Genomic DNA, 20,433 nt, shown 5'->3' with positions numbered 1-20,433 from the left:
ATTAAATCTTTTCAGTCATTTAGGTAAGAGTTTGTCACAATTTTGCTTTGTGCAATTAAATGGATGAGTAGAGCTTTAAGGCTCTCACAGAGAACATAAAATTGCATATAGTCTTCAGTTAAAATTCATTTAAGTTGCTGCTATACTTAAGATTCCATTCAACATACTAACTGATTTTGATAAGTTATTTTGCATTACTGGAATTTTGCAGATCTGACAATAGTGGTGATTTTGTTCTGCTCTGCAATGTGATAACTGGCATCTCTTCGGTGTACTCTGTGTTAACCTCTTTGCAAGACTCAGTCACCAACCCTGAAAGATAATTGTAAAATGACAATTCATTTTGCCAGAAGCATGAGCAGTAGCAAAGTTACTATAAGTAAAAAGCATAATTGGGATTTTCTCCCCCAAACTGGTTGCTGGGCTTATAGAAAGTATCAAAACTTTATATATAAGATAATCCATGTTTAGATAGGAACTGTTAGAATTAAAAGAAACTTGTCTGAAATAGTGGATAAATCCTGAGAACAAGTTCTAGGGCACAGATTTTCCTCTGCAGACCTGGACCTCTTTAGGACCAACATCAAAACAACAGTGATACAAATGCTATTAGAAAATAACTATTAGGCTTTATTTGTATACAATCTCTTAAGACTATGCATACCCAGTAAAATTTAGCAAACAAGGATTGTTTTGAGTATTATGCTTTCATTATGGTATTTCTTCCCCTCCTGTCTCTGCTTCTCAATTTCTCCCCCAGTCAGTCTACAAGCTAAGTAAAACAGGGCAAAGCATGTATGTAACAATAAAGTTTTTTCACCGTTTATTTCACGTAACCGGTGTTTGGGAGGACAGACATTTTCTGAACGAGAGCCCACCCCCCCCTTCCTTTTTCTGTCTTTTATTGCTGAGTGTGACATCATGTGGTATGGTATATATAAACCAACCCTTTGGTTGGTTTAGGTCAGCTGCCCTGATGATGTTTCTTTTCTCATTTTTTTGCCCACCCCCTACGAGGGTTAGAGACAGTCCTGATGCTGTGCCAGCACTGCTCAGCAGCACACACAACACTGGTGTGAAACCCACTGCTGTTCTAGCTAGAAGTGCAGAGCACAGCATTGTATGGGCTGCTGCAGGGAAAGTTAACATCCCAGCCAGACCCAGTACAATTCATTTCTTTAGAATTTGAGCTTCCCTTAAAAATCCTACATTTCCCCTACTGTTTTATGTAATAATATACTTGAACCTTACACCACTGCTACTCTTCCCTGAAGAAATCAGTTTCTTCATGGGTTTGCACTGAAACTTGCATTTTCAAATTCAGGTAATTTCAAGTGTATCTGGAATTATTTTTCAAGCTGAAGATCATCCGTATCACTTGTAATCCACACATCAAATCTCCAGTTCAGATCTTCCATGTGCTTTCAACAACTACCATGTTCAAATTACATTTACTTTCATCCTATCACTTATTCTACATACGTAATTCTTACTTGCTTAGGAATTATGACAACAAATGAGCAGTACATAATCCAAGAATGACTGCACTTAGCAAGTAGGGAGAAAAAAATCATATCACATACTTGTTTTTTTCAGGTTTGTGCCTTTTTCAAACTTAAGACTTTCCACTTCACTTTCTGTTGCTTCATCTTCTGTTGGGGAAGAGTGGTCATTCTGAGATGGGACATCCTTGGATGTCTGCTGCAGGCCCTCTGTTTTTCCACTAACAGGTGAAAGAACTTTCTTCTGTGGCTGTTTAGGTTCAGTTGGAGCATTTAGGGGAATCAAAGGCTGTAGAGGCTGAAGAGATATTGTCCTCATTTATCATGGCTCCATGGAAATAGTCTGTTTTTAACATTTAACTTTGAGATTTTTTTTATGACAGAGAAGTTAAACAATGAAAAGATTACTCATAAAAGCAAGTTTTTTTCAAATGGGTACTTAACTGACTTAGAAATAACTTCAGACATGAAACTGCAACAATAACTAAATCAAAAATAATGAATAGCCTATACCTGTACATTTAAGCTCTCCTTTTGCAGAACTACAGATACACCCACGGTAGGAGCCATATCCAAGGGCAACTGTGGCATCTTTTGTTTAGCTCTATTTGGTGGAACAAGGACAAATGCTCCTTCTATTGCCACAGGGTGCTGATCAATTTCCACGCTTCCTTTCTTCAGTAGTCCAGACAGGGGTATTTCAGTGCTTCCAAGAGACTGGTCACCACAGCAAAGATGGATCTGTATGACATACCAGAATGTAACCGCCATATGCATTTCCACCAGAACTGTCTGTCAAAGCTCTGCTAGAGGCAGCAAATACAACAAAAATATCTTCATCCCTCGTCTAGTCCCTATATGCTGACAACAAATATTTTGAGGAGTATATTTCAATGCTGAGCAGGTAGGATTTGTCAAGTACTAGCACAGCAACAGATCATTGCTGGCTGCCCTCTGATGACCTGTCATGTCATCCATTCTGGATGACAAATTTAGTAGCTTGTGCTTTTTAAATACACTACAAACTCTTGCTCTTAATGTGAGATGCACAACCATGATGTACAGAACAATTAAAGCAAGTTCTCTGAAAGCTCTGTCTTTATTATATTTAGACTCCACTTAAATGGCAAGGATATTTGGAATTAAGTCACCACATTCTTAATTCTTTATCAGGATCATTATTCCTTTCTCAAACCTTGTCTCAACTCTTTCGTCCTTCCGCAGTATAATATTTGCCCATATAAGTAAAGGAAGGATCTTAAAATTTTAGAAGTCACTCAGTGAAAGTTAATTATTGAAACTTACACACCAATTTGTTCGTTTGTCCAAACTTTTTTAAAAAGCAAACCACAGCATTGTATTCTGATCCTTAACATTTAACATACCTTTTTTTCCAGAAAATGAATACATTAATGCCAAGAGGTGTAAAACTATGTGTATATACATATATTACTATATTAAGGATCAGAATACAGTGTGTACATATATTAAATACTTTGTTTCAAGGCAATAGGCTAGGGTAAATTCCCAAACACATCAGTACCCATGTTTCTCCAAGCGTTAGAAGAATATTTCAAGATAACAAAAAAAATAAAAGTTCCTGTAACATTTTTAAACTAACCTAGATAACAAAACTAAAGTTGTCTATACAACTTCAAATCCTATAATCCAGTACAGAGGAGGAAGAAGAAAAAGACAACTTTAGAGGGCCCATACTCAGAATTACATTCTGTCACTGTCTTATTTACCAGCTGTGTTTAGAAACCCTGTACTATCCTCAAAGTTGTCTAATTTTGTGATCACGTAAGTGTAAGCCAAAGCAGATCATCATAAACACTGTCTGTCATATTACATAACATTCAAAGTTAAAGCAACAAGTTGTTGCTAAAGATAAGCCACATCCCTTAACAGCCCAAATATTGCTGTAGTGTATGTAAAAAAGCATTTGGCTGAGAACTGGGAGAAAGCCAGACCTGTTATTATTCACAAGCCCTGTTGATAGCATGGATTATAGAACTTATTCAAGAGTTCACTCCATGGCTGGCATGGATGAGGTTCTAACAGGCAGCACTAATCAGGGCTGCGGGTTTGAGATGATCTGATTTCCAAGGAGGCTTCAGAGCACTCAAGAATGTCCTGTTTCATTCATTCTACCTTACATCATGACGTGGAACCCAGTTCACTATATACCCATCATTTAAGAAAAAAAAAAAAAAAAAAAAAAAAAAAAAAAAAAAGCACTTCATCTACACAGAAAACTTGCTGCTATAGCATTTCCCTCATTAGTATGAAAACCAAGTTATAATACAATCTTGTTCCAGAAAAAAATATTTTCCCTTTCAACCAGAGATAGATTCTGTTTCTTTTATTTTCATCATTTAATTTGTTTTCCATTCACATTTGAAAAGTAAACACTTACCTGCAATTTTGACTGTGCACAAAGATAAACTTGAAGAACATCAGCTGTACTACGTATTCGAACTGAAGCTCTTTCTGGCTCAAAATTTGGATTAATTAAATCAGTGAAAGTTTCATTTGTTACGTCATTTCCCAGTAACGAGTAGTAGAAAAAAAACTCAGGCTGTCGTTCAGGAAGCTTCATAGTACTAGGAACTAACTAAGAGAGAAACAGAAAAGAAGGAATCTTTCATTATTGTACAGCTACAGCAAACTTCAGGCACTTCCTTGGAAACTAAAGGGCTTATCGTGATCTCACACTTCTGAGCAGCTATCCTGAACCACAGTTTACAGCAAAATTAAAAAGAAAATTTTCATGTTAACATTCAAATAGAATTCAAAAACAGTTAACAAGGACACCAGAAACTTTCAAAATGATCCCTTTCAAGCTACTAGCAACATATACCAGAACCAAGGGCTGTAAATGATACAATATAATCAATAATGGCAAGCCCTGTACAAATATTCAAGAATAACAGCACCTCCACAAAGTATTTATAGCATAAATTCCGTATCTATGTAACAATCTGCATTGTTATAGCATAACTTATATGACTGAATAAAAGATTGGAACATTCAAAAACAGAGCTTCTCCCTTCTTTAGACATTGCATCCGTTGAGTTCAAATGGCACAAATGCTCTGGAGTGATCAGTGAATTTATTTCACACACCCCTGTAATTCTGGCATTTAAAGTTACATTATTTTCTCTGAAGTGGATATGACCAAGCAAAGTTTGTCATGTACTTTGAGCTACCAATAATTCCAGACCATTATGAAAGTCACAACTTCCAGCCATCATAACTTGGGCAAGCCTGTACTTTGAAATCAGACAATGCAGAGAAGCCTGAAGAGCATATCAGTGTTGTGGTACAGAACAGCTTGGACACAGCAGCTGTCTAAAGCTGAATTAATCACATTAGCCTGACACTTTATCCAAGCTATTAAGTCCTTCCCTTAAGCAACATATAAACTCTACCACTTCATACAGACTGAATTTAAAAGGTATTTAATCTTTCCAGAACTTTTGCATATGGCCACTACATTCTATCAAATACTAAGATTTATCAGCTTTCAGATAGGCTTTTACTTTGAGTTCAGTTTTTAACAGCTGTACAAGTAGAAAATTAAGCCTACCATACAACTAGCCTGGAAGAAACAGTCACTATATTTAGCTGCTGTCCTCTGGACTTTCTCTGAAAAACAGCAAAGTATACAGTATGCCTGAGAGCTTCCCCAAAGCACACTATTTTTGTCTGAGTCAACCAAATCCTTTTGACAAAATAGCAGGGGCTTGAATCATTTAACATGCAGGGTGACCAGGGACCTGAAACCCTGTATTGTTGCACTCTTAAAAGAACATATGTCAAACAGAAAACTGAAGCCAATTCCTAAGTTCAAGATCACCTTTGGTTCTAATTTTAGGCAAACTTTTCAAGAGCCAGTCTGGGAAGGTTTGAAGTTGGCCCCTTTCCTTTAGGGAAAGCAGCTCTGATGGTGAAGTTTAATATTCCACCATACTTGCTATATTGACATTTTTACATTTTTGTAGAATAGTTCATAAGGTAAATCTGCTGTGGTCCATACACATTTTTTTTAATATTACAATATAAATTATGCACTTTAATGTAATGCATAGTTTAAAATTACAGTTGTAATGCCTCCCCCCCAATTCTGATCTTTCATCTCTAATTTGACATATAAATACTACATAAATGTTTCAAAATTCAATTTTTTATTAATTCAATATTGGGACAAGGCTATTTATTACAAGCAACAAGATGAAGTTGTATCTTCAAATATCCTAGAAATTAGAAATAGAAATAAGGCATAGGAAGGCAAAAATACAGGCATATTTCTATAGTACTTCTTCAAAACCAAACTGGCCATGAAACAAACCTGTTCCAACTGTGTGGCAAATGCAATGGTTACAGACAAAACAAAGTAGTCTCTGCAACACTCTGCTGGTCCAATCTGATGATAGCCCTCTTCTTCAATCAGGACCGGTACAATACTTTTAGGGTCTAGTCCAGAAAGAAAGGCAGACACTAATAGGGAAGAGAAAAATTACTAACTTAGGATGTTATACAAGATTCCTGCAGCAATTGATAATCATAATTTTACCTTTACTTACCTGTAATTTCTCTTACCACACATGCAATGAAGATCTTTTGATTGTTTTCAAAGCATTTCATCAAAGCAAAAGTTTAAGTATACTTCACAATAGCTACATTTTTTTTAGATAATTTCTATTTAGTGGACACATTGTTTTGCACACTACTATAAAGAATGTTAGTTTAATTGTTACAATGATGAGAACTTAATTTCATAGGCTGAGTCCATCACACTCTTTCTTTGACTTGTCAAAAAAATGCAAGACAGTAATTGCATATGACAGACTAACTGTTGACAGAAGCATGATGTTTCACTCCACTGAGCTTTCGAATGTCTCATTTGAAGACTTAGATGAAGTCTTCAGTGTATAAAATAGTGGAGACTTGCGTTAGAGGTTTTTATAATACTCTAGAAAATAGAGGAAAATGGTCACAACAGGACTCAGACACAGGTGAATGGGATTACAGGGTGCAAGCTCCATGGTCACTGTTTCTAATGAGCTAGCCTCCAGCAACATAGAGGTATTTAAAGTAAAGCCAGTTAAAAAGAGCTGTAGTTAACTTATTTTAGTGTGAGTTAAAATCATGCCACTTTATATACACCATGGACTACAAGCTGACTGGTCAAGTCACTGAACAACAAAAAGAAGCATTGATTTTCTCACCTGTATTTCTTTATCAGAAGGAAAAATAAAAACTGAACAAATATGCAATATGAAAAACACTATCTACTGCCTATGGATCACTGCTTTCCACCTGCAATTGTAAGATCCTGACAGCCCATATGCTTTCAACCTCTAAAAACGAACTCTAAAGTGAAACAAGTGAAATCTGAACTCTTGGTCAGACTTCAGAACCACAGACTATTAAACAGCTGAGACTGAAAAAGACAGTTTACTTAGTGTAACAGCCAGTTCAATTCCTGGGGCAGGCAGAATTTCTAACATCTGCTGCATGCCCCAGCCAGGTAGCCCAGTAGCCTCGATACATCTAAAATCATTGAATTCACTTATGATCCAATGTAATTTTGAAACTCATCTTCAGAGCTAAACATAAACAGAAGAGCTCTTGAAAACAAGGAAACAGGGAAACCACAGTTATTTGTAGAGCTACAGCGAGACAGTATTTAACAAAATAGATTACACATACTTTGAAACAGTAAAATGATGCAATCAGAACTGAATTAAATAAAATAATACTTACAAAAACATGTTATACAATGTATTTTATGCACGTTTAGAAGACAGGGCATGCAGGGCTTGTAGTTGTACATAATGCACACTTAAAATACTACTTAAAATACATATCTCTAGTTTCCACATCCTACATTTTTTAAAAAAAGATACGATATAAAAATCGGGGATTTAAAAAAAGAATGACTACTCAAGAATAAACCCTTTCCACTCTAGTTTACCAGTTACCACTCCATAGTACCAGTAATTCAATACATTTCAAAGCACCTCAGATTACAGCAGACTAATAATTGCACAGCTCTTTTGATGAGCCAAAAGGCACAGTTTCAGACACTGTAAACATCAGACCACTCAGGTCAGTGAAGTGAAAATCAAAGTGCATGAATCCAAAAAACAAGAACATCCCATTAGCTATCCAACACAACTAGAACTGGGTGGTCTAGTGTTGTCATATGCAATGCTTAGAACATGAACCTTAAACCTGTGAAATTCTACATGCTTGTTTTCCTCCATTGTGTAAGTATGGCATTGACTAATTTTTAGATGGTAAAAACACAGGAGGCTTGCAAACTTGTTTGACTTCTATCTCCACAAAAAACAAGAAGTAGAAGACAGTGCGGGGCGAAAGGAGAAGGAAATTCCTATATCATCTACCAGTGTCATGACAGGTTAGACAGCTTGTAGATCAAAAGGTCACAAAATAGGTAGTAGAGGAAAAGAACATGATTTGTTAATTTATTATAAACTTAAGAGTACGTAAAATTCCTGGTGCTTTGTTGTAAACATGAAAGGAGAAAGCTAAGTAACTGAACTCCTTAGCTACTCCTGCAATGTGGCTGAGAAGACAAAGTCAGAGCCAGAAATCTTGGAAAAACACTGCAACTGAGTATTTTGTTTTTACAAAACCACTGATGTAGATGATGATGATAAACAAGTTACTAATGCAGAATTGCAAAAAAGTTACCTTCAGGGCAGGAACACAACGTATCAGAACAAATGCAGGAGAAAATACACCAGTCTAACGAAGGCTCAGTTTTTAAGTGGAATAGATTTTTGGGTGGGGGAAGGTAAATACATGCTTTTTTGTTTTAAACACAAACTTTTAAGGGGATTTAAAGAAAATAAACAACTCACAAAAAATTCCCAGACACAAGACTTACTGATCAGCACAGCACAAATTAAGACACTGGCTACTATATTACTGTCAAGTAATACTCAAGTTCTAACAGACTTGACACATTTCACTAATTACTTTTTGAAAGTACAAAGGAATCAGAACTAGTCCCAACAGTTAACTTAGTGTAGATGCTACAAATATTTCTTGTAAATGAACACAATGTGAGTGGTTCAACTTGACAAAAAAAATCAGAAAAGAAAAGCAGTCTACCCAACAAACAGTACAGTACCCTACTGTAGGACTTGCAATTTCAAGTCCAAACTAGTGAAACTGCTTTCTGTGAAGCTTTCTTATTTCTATGTTTACAGAACTTTCTAAAGCCCTGAAATCTAACCAGAGTGAAATGCCATTAGTACTGAGTCCCTGATCCTGATTTGAAAGACCAGTTAATTTGCATCTCAGTCCACCTGAAATCACACTATTACCAAAGTAAGAAATCCTATGAGTTATTATCACAAGACATGTTTTCTGTATGTATCATGTAGTGTTAGTTAATGCTACAATACAAAAAAAATATCTTCAGGCTCAAACAACATGTCTGCAACAAGTGATACGTTGATCTGTGTCACAGGAACACCTTTAATTCAAAGCCAATAACAGCATGTTACTTACCCCTCCCTTCTCTAGGGGGCGCCTCCTTTGCTTTAAAACCATCCACCAATGCTTTTGTATCAGTTTCCAACACCACACCTACTTGTATTTCAGATTTAAATTTAGTGTACTTGTTACTAAGCAGAGGGTACCATTTTGGTGTCTGCATAAACAAAAACAAAGGCATTTTAAAAGCAGAAGGATAATTAAAATATGGTCACAGAGAACAGACGTGCTCTAGTATTTCTACCTTGTCACTTACAGAAATGTACCTTGGCATTCATTTCTAAAATGAGTCTGTTTTGAGTACACTACTACACTAAATATGCCATAGAATGGAAAAAGAGTTGAACATTCTTTTCAACTGATCAGCACAGTAGACAAGTTAGCAAGCAAAATACACCATAAATCTTCACTTAGAAGAGAAAACTTTCAAGTTTTCAGCTGCAAGGGTGCAGAATGCATTATATGAATCACAAATCCTTATGAATTGTGATTTAAAATAAGAAACCAGGGTCAGGTCATGATCTACGTCAGAATTTTTTTGATCAAGTACAACACAGAATTTTCATGAATGCTTTTTATATAGACAATATAAATGTCCCATGTCTGTCCCTCCCCATCCAACCCCCCTGCCATGTAAGGGGCTAGAACCCCTACAACATCTTGCACAGAAACACATTAAAAAAAACAAACACACACACACCAAAAACAACTTCAGGCTCTAAAGTCTTGATTTGATGGAGACTCAATTCACTTGCTCAATAATAACTTGTAAAAACTTATTGAAGTAGTTGGTAAGTGATAGCAATGCTTTAATACGTTGCCTAGAAGTGTTTAAATTCTCAAATTCAGAAGTGCACAATTTTTTTTTAAATATACATACTTAGCTTTCTCATATTGTAGATCATTCTATTAAGATTAGTACAAAATTGCTTTTGTTTGCCCATGTTCTTACACAGTCAATAGCACTTTATTTTTAAAGAGATCTTAAGTAGGACTCATACTCCTTCAAAACAAGACTCAGAAGTTATGTCTTTGCCTCGATTCAGATTCTACTTTATCTGTAGCAGCACTGTTGTGAAAACATCAATTTGTAAAGTCTTTATACCTGTTTCTTTTCCTGCACAGCCCTTAAATCAAGTACAATATAGCCTATATTCTCTTTAGCTGAAGATACAGGATCCAATGCAAAACACTGGAGTTTGATAGGTGTACGCTGCAGCCTGTAAGAACATTTCAGTTGAAATCCAAGATGCTGAAGTTATTTCTGCAGTTAGCTCACAAAAAGTATTTCACAAGTTTCAAGCATACCAAAAACAATTTATTGAAATTCATAACATAGCTAGTTCTAACAGGTCAGCAACTGAGTTTACACTGAACTTCCAAAAATTCAGCATGAAGCAACAGAGAATGAGCAAATGAATAATTTTATAAGAAGAGTTTCTTGGGAATCTCACAAAGCCTCAAATGCTATTAATAAGAACAGTCATGTTAAATAAACCCAATCTTATTGATGTGCAAGAAATAAGTAATGCAACTTGCATTAAACTGCAATTACACTTGTGAGAAAAAGATTTTTGCAAAGCACCTAGAAGTTCTTAAAAATACAGCTGAAGTGTCTAGCATAAAATACATTCAGCCATTTTTCTTTCCTCAAAGTTTATATAACCTTTTGAACTTATTTGACACATAAAAGTACTACCTCAATATTTTCAGTCAAAACCAATGACATGTATGGAAATCAAATCCAATTTCTCAGCTTTATTTGAAATCTTCAAAGAGATTTTTCATAGGCTTTTCAAGCTTAAAGTTAACTTAATTCTGTGTCATAGAATACAATACATAAGGGAAGCTTGAATCCAATGCTTAAACTATAGCTTTTCTCATTTGACTTTTTTTTTTTTTTGTTTAAAGTACTATAAATGGAAGCTTTAGAAGCTTTTAAACTCACTTATCTTTCACACATGACTTTAGTTTGCTGTGGAAACAAAACGGTAGATCAACATATAGCTAAAAGAAGGCTTCTAAGAAAAAATCCAAAAAAGCTCAAGTGAAAATAATACAAACATTGTATTTCAGTAGCTGTAAGCACAAGAAAAATAAGTTGAACTCCAGAGCAAATTTAATTTATTTCAGATTTAACTTTCCACTGTTACCTGTGCTGATGAAGTGCTTTCCTATCAAGTTCCCAAGCCAATTCAGTGGCAAATTCTGGCTGATCAGTATGCTCTACAGGATCAGTAGCCAGCTGTTCACCATCAAACTTGGCTTCAACTATAAGCATGTACTTTGGTCGTTTTGGAAAATAGCGCCCTGCAACAGAGTGTAATAGCAAGACATCATAACTAAAAAAAAAAAAAATTGAGAGCTCATATTTTCATCTTAAATGATTACATAAAAATATTTCCCATGTTTCTCATATCTTCCCTGATATACTCTAAGATTGGATTTTAAGAATGTGTTCTTACTATTTAAAAGTTTAAAACAAACCATTTGTGAAGCACGCAGAAACAGTGAGATATTAAGTAACACATAATAATTAACATAATTCAGAATTGCAATTAATTATAATTAATAAACCCAGCAACCAGTATGATTTAATTTTGATAAATCTATGACGAGGAAGAGATCAAGCCAAAAGGTAACAAACAGGAAAGTTTAAACATTCTTCCTTCATTACAGATTTGATCACTGTCTTACATCAAAGCAGGGAACATGACCTCATGAGCATAGTGAAAGGTGTTTTTCCAGTTACTTGTGATTTCAAAAAAAAAAAAAAAATCATTATTGGATTAACAGAATGTTTAAGGTCATACCATGTGACAAGATGAAGGGAAACGGCCTCAAGTTGCACCAGGGGAGGTTTAGGTTAGATATTAGGAGAAATTTATTTACTGAAAGGGTTCTGCTGAACTGAAACAGGCTGCCCTGGGAAGTAGTCCAGTCACCATCCCTGAAAGTCTTCAAAAGACATGTAGATGTAGAGCTTAGAGACATCTTTCAGTGGTTCAGTAGACTTGTCAGTATCAGGTTAATGATTGGACTGCACAATCTTAGAGTTCTTTTACAACATGAATGATTTTATGATTTGTCCTGGATTCATCACCATCCTATATTCTGCTTAATAATTTCAGTGGCAAAATGAATTGTTAAGATTTGCATATTTCACCAAATGGGAAGGGGCTACATGCCTTTCAGAAGACAGAATCTTAAGCTTTAAGTTAAATTACCTTGGCAAACAACATAAGTAGCCAGAGAAATAGAATCATAGAATGGTTTGGGTTGGAACAGACCTTAAAGACCTTCTGATTCCAGCCCTCTTGCAGGGATGCAAGAGGAGCCTCCTAGAGAAAAGGAGGCTCAGGGGCGACCTTATTGCTCTCTACAGATACCTTAAAGGAGGCTGTAGCGAGGTGGGGGCTGGCCTGTTCTCCCACGTGCCTGGTGACAGGACGAGGGGGAATGGGCTAAAGTTGTGCTAGGGGAGTTTTAGGTTGGATCTTAGGAAGAACTTCTTTACTGAAAGGGTTGTTAGGCATTGGAACAGGCTGCTCAGGGAAGTGGTGGAGTCACCATCCCTGGAGGTCTTCAAAAGACGTTTAGATGTAGAGCTTAGGGATGTGGTTTAGTGGGGACTGTTAGTGTTAGGTCAGAGGTTGGACTCGATGATCTTGAGGTCTCTTCCAACCTAGAAATTCTGTGATTCTGTGACGCCTCCCACCAGCCCAGGTTGCCCAAAGCCCCATCCAGCCTGGCCTTGAACACCTCCAGGGATAGGGCATCCACAGCTCCTCTGGGCAGCCTGTGCCAACGCCTCACTGCCCTCTGAGGGAAGAATTTCCTCCCACTGTCTAATCTAAGTCTACCCTCTTTTAGTTTATATCTGTCACTCCTTATCTTATTGCTACACTGCCTGATAAAAAAATAATTGTGTGAAGTAGGTCATAAAATTAGGTGGAATTAGAGCACGTTACAAACAGAAAGCACAGACACGCCCCCAACAGCAACAACAAGCCCTCACTGGCACAGTCAGGCACAGACGCCAGCACTCACAAACTCATTCGCAGACCGCTGGCAGCGGATGGAGAACGCCCGCCCACCGCGAGCAGAACCCTACGGAGAGCCCCCGCCGCCCCGCTCACCTTCCAGGATGGAGACGACGATCAGCAGCCGGTCGGCGGCCCTGGGCACCATCGCCCCGCTCCGATCGGATCCGGATCCGCTCCGCCCTCGGGGTGCCGCGGGGCTCGACCGCAGCCGGCGGGACAACGGCCGCCGCCTCACGGCCTTTTAAACGCCAACCGCCGCCTCCCGGCGCACTTCCGCCTGGCAACGGCGCGCCCCGCCCGCCGCTCCGCCCGCTCTTCCGGCAGCTTCTTCCCGCCCGGTGATGGCGGGGAGGGGACGGGGGGCGGCCATGGCGGGGCTGGCTCTCTCGCAGCCCTCGCGTTATAATCTTCCTGTGGTAACGCTGAGGCGTTACGGCCCCTTTCCTTGCATTCTGTGGCAGGGCAGTCTGAATAAATTCTAGCAAAACGCAACGTTGTCGCTCCTGCGTCATTTCTAAGGTGTTGAATCTTTAATGTGAAGTAGTAATTCAGCAGTAATAACAGGAGTGCATGCCACCAGTATCTTAACTTACACATATACCTTTTTCTTTTGACTTTATAATGCAAAAGAAAACTTTCATGTTGATTTTTTATTATTATTTTCACATGACAGACTGTAGTAATAACTCTGTCCTGACACAAAAACCTTCAATTTAAAACATACTTAACATAAATGACACTTAAGTACAACTTCAATTTAAATGCTACAAATATTCCACGAGTTGCAATTATAAGGAGATGGAGAACCACCTTCTTTTAGCTGCGGTTGATTCTAGTACTGAAGCACTGTTCAATGAATTTTCATAATTCTGAATGGAATGTATGAGTTTCTGTCTGGTGCTTTCTGTCATGGCACCTTCTGTTGTACAGCACTGTATTTGATACTACAGCCCTCTACCTCACGTTTGCAGTCATGGTTCTTATATTCTTAACATTATATAAGCTTCTGAAAATTAGGTCCTAAATATTTTGGGAAAAACAAACAAACAAACAAACAAACAAAAAAAACGCCTGGAGGCAGACTGCTGAAAAGTGAGTAGCTTTGGCTATAGAGGGGACATGTTTACAGAAGCTGACAAAATGTACAATTTACCTGGCAGCCTCTTTCATTTGAAAATTGATTTCTCTTGGAGTGATTCCTGGAAATAACGTCATCTTATGGTGATTTACATGAGCTTATTCCATATCAAAGTGCTTCAGCTTGTAGTCAAAATAAACTAGTGTCAGTAAACAAAGATTTATTTATTTTTTTAAATAATGTTTGCTCTTGAAGTTAAAGGCACTAGTGCTTTTTCTAGGTGAAACAGCTACTTAAGGTTTCTTTCTAATCAGGAAAAGGTGTCTCCATTTCCTCATAATGTTCAACTATATTTCATCAGTTTTTTTTTTTTTTCACTTCAAGTTGTGGTCTTCCTTCACTAATTCATACTTTTCTGTATTTTGTCTCTCTAACCTTCCTAATCCTGTGAGAGACTTTTCCACTTTCATTCTTACCTTCTCTTCAGTCCAATCATAGAATCATTCTGGTTGGAAAAGACACTTAACACCATCAAGTCCAACCAATGGATGGACTTCGCACTGCCAAGTCTACTACTAAACCATGTCCCTAAGTACCACATCTACACATCTGAATACCTCAAGGGATGGTAGCACAAACACTTCTCTTGGGAGCCTGGTCCAATGCCTCACAACCCTTTCAGTAAAGAAATTTTTCCTAATATCCAACCTAAACTTGAGGACATTTCCTTTTGTCCTATGTCTTGTTGCTTGGGAGAAAAGGCCAACCCCACCCTTCTACAACCTCCTTGGAGGCACTTGTAGAGGGCAATAAGGTTTCCCCGAAGCCTCCTCTTCTCCAGGCTAAACAACCCCAGCTCCCTCAGCTACTCTTTATAAGACTTGTTCTCCATACCCTTTGCCAGCTTCATTGCCTATCTTTGGACATGCTACAGCACCTTGATGTCCTTCTGGTAGTGAGGGGGCCAAAACAGAACACAGCAGTAGTCTGATTATCTTCCTCTTTAAACAGTCTTTACAATCAATTTCTATCCTTTTTAATTAATTTTGTTCTAACATATACTGCTTACCTGAATAAGACTGTTGTTATTTTTCTCACCACTTTTTTTTTTTTTTTTTTACTCCTCCCTTCTTGGTGTGGGGAGGATGGTGGTATCTAAATAATCTCAGGTCTCTGAGTTCTCTCTGTTAGCTGTTTTCTGTGATTTTGTTAAGCTCTGCTGCCCCTCTCTGAACTCTTAATTAGTCCACACCCATCTTCATTGACAGTATCTACAGCTGGATAGCCTGTATCAGGTGAGACCTTGTACAACAGAATTACTGCTTGTTTTCCTGCATGCTCTGTACTTTTTTTCTTCTGAACTAGTGATGGAAAAACAATCACCTCAGCATGTTATTGTTCTTGGATTTGTTTTCTGCCTATTTAGCAAGCTGAACTGTTTCAGCAAAGGGTCAGACAAATGCCAGGGCTAACATAAAATAATGAGAGGGTGTGGCTAACTGCTACTTTATGGGTGTTTGGGATCCCACAGAGCAAAGTGTGTTGGATCTCCCCTTTCAACAACACCAAGTCATTAAATCAGGTCAGCTACCTTGTGAAACTTTATCCTTAGACACCATGCAGTAGCCTGATATGTTACAGGCGTTAGTTGTGCCAGGAGCCTAATCATCATTACCCTTTTTCTAGTAAAGACCTAAAAATGAATGAGTAATAAAGGGAAGGGGAGGAGGGAGGGAGAGAGACATTAAACATATTTGGTCTTCTGCTTCATTTGTTCACACTGTTTTGTAGAACACCAAGTCTTTTTCTTTAATCTTTACCACCAAATAATGCTTTTTTTTTTTTTTTAATTGCAATTTCATAAACTTGCCTGGTTGTACTTCAAACTCATGTGTTTGCCAGCCTAATACTCTTCTGCATTTTTGGCTAATCCTCCTTAGTTATTGAAAAGCTTAAGTAAACTAGAATTCTTCCTAATCTTTTTGCTTGAATACCTTGCATATACATTTTTACAGAGTTTCTTCAGGGACTACAATCTCTCCTAAACTACTTTTCTAATAAACATATTCCCCCTTCCCCTTTCCCCCCCCCCAAAAAAAAACCAACAACTTATTTAGCCTTTGAGTTCACTAAAACCTGCTTTCTTTAAATTTGTTATGCCTTTTTGAAAGGAATGTTTTGACACGCACGTAGGACAATCTGATAACTGTCAGATCTCCATTAATATATTGGAGTTGGAAAGGTATCTAAGCAGAACAATATAGAGACAATGATTGTATTAATAAGATGTTAAATGTTACCATGCAGCACACTCATTTTTAATTACTTGTGACTTTTTGTTTAATCTGTCCAAAAAAGATGCTTAAAAATATATATATATTTCAAAGAGTCAAAAAATCCTCACTAAGAACAATGAAACTGTTTTCTTCATAAAATACCCTTTTTCAAATGCAGTCAATTTCTATCAGATTATATGAAACGTTATGTGGAAGGCAACATGTTTTTCCATTTTCTAAATTTAATTGTTTAATGCACATGAGGCAAATTAATGCCATTATGCTTCTCCTTGAGCAATAGAATTAGAACTACAACATTTTCAAGATCCATTTGCCAATTTATAATCCAATTTTCATGAAGAAGATAGAGTCTGTCCAGTATCTTGTGCTTCATTACTATCTTCATTTATCCCACATCACTATGGAAACAGTATAATTAAAATTAGGTAAATACAAATGATTAGATAGCTCAGGAAAGCAAATGAAGTAGTGAATATTTGACACAATATTTCAGTTAGTATTGGTTACTGAATTTTCTTCATACAGTAAATGGTTGAATTATTGTATCAATATATTATGACTATCATTATTAAATGCTTTAGTCAAAATTCATTGCTTTCATCTTCTTGTTCCAGAGGTTATTTAGCTGTAATAGTTCTTCATAGTTATTAACAAATTTTCCTTGGCACGGTTGCTTTTTCAATTACAGCCTTAGTTCCCATCGATATCATAATTTTACTTCCATATATTAAAGTTTACCTCTTTTTGCAAGGTTACTTAGGTTACCTGTTTCATTCTCTCAAACATTTTAATATTTCTTTCTGTTAACATCAGAAGATTTGTACTTGTTGCCCTTTTATCTATATTCACAGCTACGGGAATTTGGTGTTCCCTACTAAAATTACATCTTTGACCATTCTGTCTATCTGTGCGTTAAGTCTCTGTTCTACATTGCTTCCAGCATTCTAGTAAGCCAAGGATTTGAACACTACAATACGCATGTCTTAGAAGTTTGACTCTCCCATTAAGAAGAATGTATACAGAAAATGTTTGCTTTGGCATTATTGTTAGTATATATTTATATTAAAAATGTGAGATGAGCTTTCACCTAAGGTTAGAAGGTGATGAGACTATTAAGTGTTCTGTATCATCCCCAGGTTCGCCATGCTATAGGCAACCAGTCCTTTCTCATTGAGCCTGCCTTCTGTTAGCTTGCTCAAATTAAGAAGATTGTATTTCCCATTAGAGATCATTTGTGCAGCCAGTCACCACTGAGGCATGTTGTAATAGCTTCAAAGATTCCCTCTGGATGCTGCAAACAGGCTAGAATACCATTATCATGTGATTAGCTGAGAACAGACTGTACATATACAATTCAAAAAAGAGTGAATTATCCTTCCCACTCAGGCATCTTGTTTCACAGTAGCTGAGTCCTGAAGATCCTTCTGCTTGGAAGTTTGTATTGTTTTATTCACTATTTATGTTGGAGGGTGGAGGGGGTTCTACAAATAACATTTCTCTGTCCAAAAAAAATAATAATAAATAAATGTACTTTTAAATTGATAATTGTTTTCAGCTTAAAAATGCATCATATTTGTTTCTGAATAAATAACTGAATGAATAACCTCAGGGTAGTTAGTAACTGACTCAAAATCTTTAATTTAGTTCCTATTTGACCTGTTTTGCGTTTCTTTCAACGTTTGCATATCATTTCACCAAAATAATTCATGTGTTCATGCACAGAGTGTATGAACACATGCTCTTATCCATTCATAGTAGGAATAGAAAAATTGTAAGAGTAATGTGTATTTTAAAAGGGTGACTTGAATTACTCTTCTTGTGGTTGATTGTGCATGCATGTGGGAAGTATACCTGATTGTCTTGTCACTTGATCTCCTGTTTTTTGGCTACTCACTGCTTTCCTGGTAAGTAAGTAAGCCTAATCACTTAGAAGGAGGAAAACTTCCACAAAATATTTTTTGGGAAAAAAATATCTGGTGACTTAATTATAGTGAGCACACTGTACAGGCTCTATTTTCCCATGCTCTGGTGTTCTTAGACATCCACATTTTTCAGAGTTTTAACATACTTGTCTTTAGGTGAGACATCTTAAAGGTTACACTGTGATTGAAATTTAAACTGAAATAATTTCACAGAATGACATTTCATCGTGATTAATGATGAAGGGAATCTCTTATATCACCATTTTCTCCTCATCACTCATTTATTCCTAGGAAACCCCTTGAATTCTGAGAGCACTAATAAATCTAAGTAAAACTAAGGGCCTAATTTAGAATCCATGGGAGTCAGTGAGAAGGTTTCTTTGAAAAGTGGGGCCTCACAAGGAGAGGGAGACAATCCCCACCGTTGTCCTGCCGCCCACTCCTCTTTTGATGCAGCCCAGGATGCACTTGTTCTTTTTGGCTGCAGGTGCTCACTGCTGGCTCGTGTTGAGCTTTTTGTCCACCAGAACCCCCAAGAGATTCTCTGCAGAGCTGCTCTCAATGAGTTCTTCTCCCATTCTGTGCTTATGTCTGGGAATGCCTCGACCCAGGTGCAGCACCTTGCACATGGCCTTGTTGAACTACATTAGGCTCAACATGGGCCCACAGTTCTAGCTTGTCCAAGTCCTTTGGATGGCATCCCTTCCTTCTGTTGTATCAACTGCACAACTCAGCTTGGTGTCTTCTGCAAACTTGCTGAGGGTGCATTTGATCCTGCTGTTTATGTCACTGATAAAGATGTTGACCAGCACCGACCCCAGGACAGATCCCTGAGGGACATCACTTGTCACCAGCCTCCACCTGGACACGGAGCCACTGACCACCAAAGTGGTGCAGCCAATTCCTTATCTACTGAATGGTACACCCTTCAAATTCACACCTCTCTAATTTGGAGATCAAGACGTCATGTTAGGCCAATGAATAAATGAGAACTTTTATCCCCCTAATCCTTGCTGGTCATAATATAAATTGAGACATCACCTTTGTCACCTTTGTTTTTCAAAGAGATCATTTTGGAAGCTGAACGTGCTTAGGTTAAGAAGGAGGCAGAAGAACATCCAAAAAAAAAAAAAAAAAGAAGAGGAAGGTCATGGACTCACAGATGATTTGGATGCTGCAAGGACCAGCCTGTGTGTGCTAAGGTTACACAATAAGTATTCTTAATTAGTGACATTAGTGTAAAGAAGAAAAGGAAAAGAATTTTTATTTTATTTTATTTTTGTGTACAGGTAGCAAGGTAGATTTAATTATAAGGATGCAAGAGAAAGATTCAGAGTAGGTATAATAGTTACCAAATCAGTGGCAAAACTTATTTATGCAGTCTAATAAGCTACATATGACAAGAAGCATTAGTGCTGTTCTGCCCTAAGGGAACAATATTAACTAAAGACTGCTGGCACTTAGTCACCTTTCCAATTTGAGGATTATATTTCTTCCCTTAAACAGGTGATTTCTAAGATTTTATCTGTGCAGATGCACAACGTGTTTATTCTCTATAATTCTCTACGGCAGTTGGGCACAAAGAAAAGTTTGAAATGAATGTCAAATACATGTTGGTTACCGTTAAAATCAAGTGATACATGTTGTGTTCCATTATCTGCTTTTGAATATATTTGCACACGTATAAAGAATCCTCATGGAAGATGAATTTAGAAACTACCCTTTGCTATATAGTATGAAGAGGATAGTATGGAGATAATGTATCTAACTGTATATTTAAGAAATAGAGGTCAGATATCAATGCTGTAGCTCCAAAGACCAGAATACTGGAATTGTGCTAAAGATGATAGCACATCACATCACCTAAGGCAGTGATGACTTCATTGTGGTGACTATATCATATCTGTACATATCTCAGAGGCAGTGAGTGAAACTCAGATAGAGACAGTCTAAGTCCTGAGAAAAACTACCAGTAATCCATACTTGCGTTTGAAGGTGTTTGCACATGCAAACTATCCACTTACATCAGTAACTGTGTGCCAGTCTGAGTTA

At 37.2% G+C, this 20,433-nt stretch overlaps 1 protein-coding gene across 3 annotated transcripts in view; it reads right to left on the bottom strand.

The window, feature by feature from the left end:
• The window catches only part of CEP120 (centrosomal protein 120), a 39,851-nt gene extending 26,252 nt beyond the window's left edge, over positions 1-13,599 (bottom strand). The window contains exons 1-10 of one of the 3 annotated variants that reach the window (XM_084505149.1): positions 13,178-13,599; positions 11,852-11,996; positions 11,192-11,348; positions 10,144-10,258; positions 9,054-9,195; positions 5,857-6,005; positions 3,922-4,119; positions 2,016-2,243; positions 1,584-1,800; positions 199-312 (exon numbers count right to left, since the gene is read on the bottom strand). In XM_084505149.1, the coding sequence (XP_084361275.1) occupies positions 199-312; positions 1,584-1,800; positions 2,016-2,243; positions 3,922-4,119; positions 5,857-6,005; positions 9,054-9,195; positions 10,144-10,258; positions 11,192-11,319 (1,291 nt within the window). In that variant the 5' untranslated portion in view covers positions 11,320-11,348; positions 11,852-11,996; positions 13,178-13,599. The remainder of the gene's footprint in view (positions 1-198; positions 313-1,583; positions 1,801-2,015; positions 2,244-3,921; positions 4,120-5,856; positions 6,006-9,053; positions 9,196-10,143; positions 10,259-11,191; positions 11,349-11,851; positions 11,997-13,177) is intronic. The other 2 variants (XM_084505148.1, XM_084505150.1) reach the window with 2 other exon arrangements.
• Between the last annotated feature and the right edge of the window lie 6,834 nt (positions 13,600-20,433).

The sequence above is a fragment of the Aythya ferina genome, assembly GCF_964211825.1.
Source record: "Aythya ferina genome assembly, chromosome: Z".
NCBI lineage: Eukaryota > Metazoa > Chordata > Aves > Anseriformes > Anatidae > Aythya > Aythya ferina.
Note: the sequence above shows the minus strand (reverse complement) of the source record. Positions and strands in the feature narration are given on the sequence as shown.